The sequence below is a fragment of the Hipposideros armiger genome, unplaced genomic scaffold (genome assembly GCF_001890085.2).
Source record: "Hipposideros armiger isolate ML-2016 unplaced genomic scaffold, ASM189008v1 scaffold_385, whole genome shotgun sequence".
NCBI classification, from domain to species: Eukaryota; Metazoa; Chordata; class Mammalia; order Chiroptera; family Hipposideridae; genus Hipposideros; species Hipposideros armiger.
In genome coordinates, this window is record NW_017731735.1 from 1437354 (window position 1) to 1442061 (window position 4708).

At 45.5% G+C, this 4708-nt stretch overlaps 1 protein-coding gene and 1 pseudogene across 1 annotated transcript; both read right to left on the bottom strand.

The window, feature by feature from the left end:
* Positions 1-33: 33 nt before the first annotated feature.
* Positions 34-912, bottom strand: LOC109393633 (suppressor of cytokine signaling 2 pseudogene; annotated as a pseudogene).
* A 22-nt stretch (positions 913-934) lies between these two features.
* On the bottom strand, positions 935-2082 carry LOC109393620 (olfactory receptor 49-like). The gene is made up of 2 exons (XM_019663029.1): positions 1198-2082; positions 935-1087 (listed from the first exon to the last, which is right to left on the bottom strand). Exons 1-2 carry the CDS (start codon positions 2080-2082, stop codon positions 935-937), a joined length of 1038 nt encoding a protein of 345 aa, XP_019518574.1.
* Positions 2083-4708: the final 2626 nt, after the last annotated feature.

Sequence of the window (4708 nt, forward strand, 5' to 3'; positions counted from 1 at the left end):
ATTAGATTGACTTCAGCTGTTCTTAGAATCCTGTGTAGTTATCCAGAGCAGTCACTCAAGTTTTGGTTCTCTTTTATATAGCTGCATCCGGAGATACTCTATACAAGGCATGTTTAGAAAAAGAGAAACACTTATACCTGGAATTTATATTCTTCCAAGTAATCTTTTAGTCTTGTTGGTAAAGGCAGTCCCCAGATGGCACCGGTACATTTGTGAATGGTGAGTCTACAGAGAGGCTGCAGAGGTGGTGCTGAAATGTAGAGAGGTTTGGTCAGATAAAGGTGAACAGTGCCGTTCCGGGGGACTTCTCCACCCGTCCGCTTATCCTGGCACATCTGAACGTAGTAGTCGATCAGATGAACACACTGTCAAATTGTTTAAGCTTGGACTTGACACATGATAGAGTCCAATCTGAATTTCCCATCGTGGTATTCGATTCGCAAATTAGTTGGTCGAGCTGACGTTTTAACAGATATTGTTAGGTAGTATGAATGCCAACTATCTCTAATCAAGCAACTTCCTTCTAGTGCCTCTTTTAATTTCTCTTTGGCTTCATTAACAGTCATACTTCCCCAGTACCAATCTGTTTGACCGAGTTCCCGCAAGGCCTTCGCCAGACGCGCCAACTCCGGGGACTGTCCTCCGCCAACCCCGCGTTCCCCAACTGGCTCCGCGTCCCTTCCGCTCCATTCCCGGAGGGCTCGAGGCACCACAGGGTCATGGGAGAAGGGTCACCGCCGCAAAGACAGGTGGCCACCCGAGCTGGGGTCAGAGAGGGGCACGCATCCTTCCTGGAAGTCAGTGGGACCCCCAAAACGCGTCCCTGCGGAGTTTCCAAAATGGTGGTGGAGGGGGAAGGTAGTGGGGTGAGGAGCTGCTGGTTCTTCCTTCCCAGGTCCCAGTGTACGGATGGCAAAAGCCCCCGCAGGCGCGGTCACCCACAGTTTGCCTGCAGCTGGCCCCCGCCCGAGCTCCTCCGGCGCCGGGACAGAGGGCACAGGGCATCCTGAAGCTGTGCGCCCGGAGCCCTGGCGCGCTCTGTCCGCTGCCGGTGCAGCGCCGGTGGCGGCGGGCAAGAAGGCTCATGCTTCAAGGGAACCGCTAGGCTCGCGAGCCGCGGCAGCGGCAAGACTTGGCAAGCCCAGCTCATCTTCATGAAAGGAGCTTGCTCATTTTCTCCGTAAGCACCTGCCTCACCTGTTTGTTTCTCAAGGTGTAGATAAAGGGGTTAAGCATTGGAGTCACCATGGTGTTGAGCAAGGCCGTCACCTTGTTCCTGTCCTCCCCTTGGCTGCCCTTGCCAGACCGGACATACATGAAGATGCAGCTGCCATAGAAGAGAGACACGACAATGATGTGGGAGGAGCAGACTGAGAGGGCTTTCTGTCTCTCTTTGACTGAAGGGATGTGCAGGACTGTGTAGAAGATGTGGCCATAGCAGGTGGCTGTCACACACAGAGTGCCCAGTATGCTGAAGTTGGCCACAATAAAACCCAGAAGCTCTATCAGACTTGTGTCTGCACATATGAGCTCCAGGAGGGGAAAGTTGTCACAGAAGAAATGATTAATGATATTGGGACCACAAAATGGCTGCTGAAGTATGATGAATGTTGGACTGATGATCAGAAGAAATCCTGTCACCCATGAACAAAGAACTAGCTGAACGCAGACCCTCTTGTTCATGATGGTGACATAGCGCAGGGGGTTACATATGGCCGCATACCTGTCAAAGGACATCACTGCCAGTAGGAAGAACTCTGTGATGCCCAGGGAGAAATAGAAGAAACTTTGTAGGAAACAGCCTGGGAAGGAGATGGTCTTGTATCCGGTCAGGATGTTGGTCAGCATCTTGGGGAAGATAACGGAGGTGAAGCAGATCTCCAGGACAGCAAAGTTGCGGAGGAAGTAGTACATGGGGGTGTGGAGACGCCTGTCTATGAGGGTGATGACCACAATGAGGAGATTCCCCAGCAGAGTGAGGAGGTAGGTCAGGAGGAAGCCCAGGAAGATGAGCATCTGCAGCTCACAGGCATCTGAGAGCCCCAGCAGGACAAATTCAGTGACAGTGGTGTGGTTCGCCATGGCTCCTCTGACCACTGCTGGAATGGTCAGCGAAAGGTGTGCAGCATCAGGATTCGTGATGTTCTGGAGATCTGAGGTTACCTGAAACTGAAGGGAAAGGGGTGAGTGTTGCGCTTTGAGCTGAAGGAGTCCTTCATTTCTGTGAAGGACCTATGTTCCCACCACTGACCCCTCAGGCTTGTTTTGTGGAGTCACTGTCTCATGTCTATTCCCTGGTGTGTCTGTGTGTTAGAAGAGAAAGTGGTGATCTGCAGGGTGACTTAAGTAAGGCCCCAAACCAACACTTATCCTTGTTTACTTTTTTTAATCTAACTCTTTTCCTGATTCCTCAAATAATTCCTTTGACCCTAGCATCATAACCTGTTTTTCATACCTTTTATTTTTATCTTTACTCCAATATTAGGTCTTCATCCATAAGTAGTTCCTATTTGAGGGTGGTAGCCTTTTTGCTTAATTTAGCCATTCACTGCACAGCTCCATATCCTTGGGGAAACGTATTTAGAATGCGTAGACACTATTGCTGCTTCAAGATTACCTGAATCTTTGATGCCTTTCACTAGTATTTGGATTGATACAAAGGAAAGAGGAAATCTGTGAGAGAAAATCCCAACTCTCACACATAAAAAGAAATTCAAGTAATATACGCATAGATAAAAATTCTTTAGTGGAAGTTTGGATTCAAGACTCTTAATGATGTTCCAAAATGATATATCCAGCTTCTCCTCTCATTACATTTTTCCCTGGGCTCTAGATACAATAGACTCTTGCAATTTTTTTATTCTTTTTCCGTTTCATGCACCTGTGCTTTTGCATATGTCATTCTTTCATCAGCCTTTCAAATCCTATTATATTTATCTTTTAAGTCTCTTCAATACATGCTATCTTTTCTATAGTGCCTTCTCTTCTGAATGAATGAGTCTTTCCTCTGTATCCCTCACTATTTTATTATATCTCATTTAATTTTCAATATATCTTACAGTTGTTTTTCAGTTGTTGCTCATTGGATAAAAACTTCTTTATTAATCTCGGTATTTTATACAGCCCTTAGAATGAGTTTCTTGACATAATCAGCTTTAATAAACATTTGTTAGTGAATAACATCTCAAATGTTTGAGAGATGGATTTGGTGTGTTTGACAAACAAGATGTTGAGGACATGTCACTTATGAGTATGTCCTAGAGGACAGTAACCTAGCAGAGTCATATGCTAAGTAATCTTAAATTGGTCCATCTGAAGAAAGTTTGCTTTCCCTTATGAGAAGGTGGAAATGTCTCCCCACAAACATTCTCTAAAGGGAAGCTCTCCATCTTTGAGATGGTATAGAGTTTGACCTAGTAAAGAGACAGGGGTCTTGTTAGGTCTGCTAGACTACTCCCAGCAGCAAAACCCCCTAAACCCTTAAAAAAGATCTCTCTTTAAAAGTCAGCATCCCTGGAAGTTCCCTTTCTTAAGCAACTGCTTATCAACTGCTACCTTAATCATCAGGTGGAGCTGTAGCAAGAAATATTTGTCAGTCACTGGAGAATAGGAGTGGGACCCAGTTTAGGTGCTTGGGATGAAGGCGATGCTAGGGGATATTACTAGAGAGGATGAAATAGTGAACTGCATAAGCTTTCCTTTTTTATGGTTTTGCTTTCTTTTTAGCACAAGCTAGACTGTTCAAAGTCATTTCACAAGCTATTATTATATATATGTAACATTTGTTGACAATTATTAAAGAACAAAAAACAGTTGATCAGCTTCTGAGGGTATAACTAGGACTATTCTTCACGGGAATCTCAAAGTTGTCTAGATTCATCAGCAATTTGAAAAAGAAGTCTCTGCAGTTTAACCATTTGGTTCAGATGTGAGCCCAGGTGACCAAGAAACTTACCCAGCTCTTTCCAGAACAGTAGCAGGATCCAACATGAATGTCATACTCAGAAACATCATCAGAAGCTAATAGAATGAGTATTATTTAGGTGAAGTTGGGGGTAGGATACATTGAAAGGAAGTTGGGAATAGAGACTAGAAGAGGAAGATGTGGATGTTAGTGGGAGGGGAGGAGAAAGCTCTGGGTTCATACTGAATCATGAGCTTAGCACAGACCACTGTGAAAAGACATTGTGACTAGCCCAAGGATATAGCACATAGACAGGGCTGCTGATAAACTTCTGTTTTTTTGTTTTGTTTTTTTTCCCTGTTTCAAACCAGAGATCAATAGCTGGGAGGCCTTCCAGATGCAAAGGGAAGTAGGCCACTTCATGAATCCCAGGGATTTTATCCTACAGGCTTGATGAGTGGAAGGGGAGCCTGGCTTGGCAGCCTGAAAGCCTGGACTTGGCTGCACCATCCACTCATATCATTCATTGTTTTAAGGGTCAGTCAGGTGGTGCCCAGTGGGAAAGTCTCTAGGGATGTCCTGGAGGTTTGTCCTGCCATGACTAGAACTGCGGGTTTTTCTGGACAGTTCTACTATGCTTCAAAGGAGGGTGAGATCTCCTTCTAAAAAGGAGAATTAATTCAACCCAGACTCAATGTTGTCCAGAGTTTTGGGTTTTCCAAGGGGACAATTACACAGAGCACAAGGTGGGACAGGCGAAGTTCCCCAACGTGAGTGAGTAACTTAATGGCTCTGACTGGATAA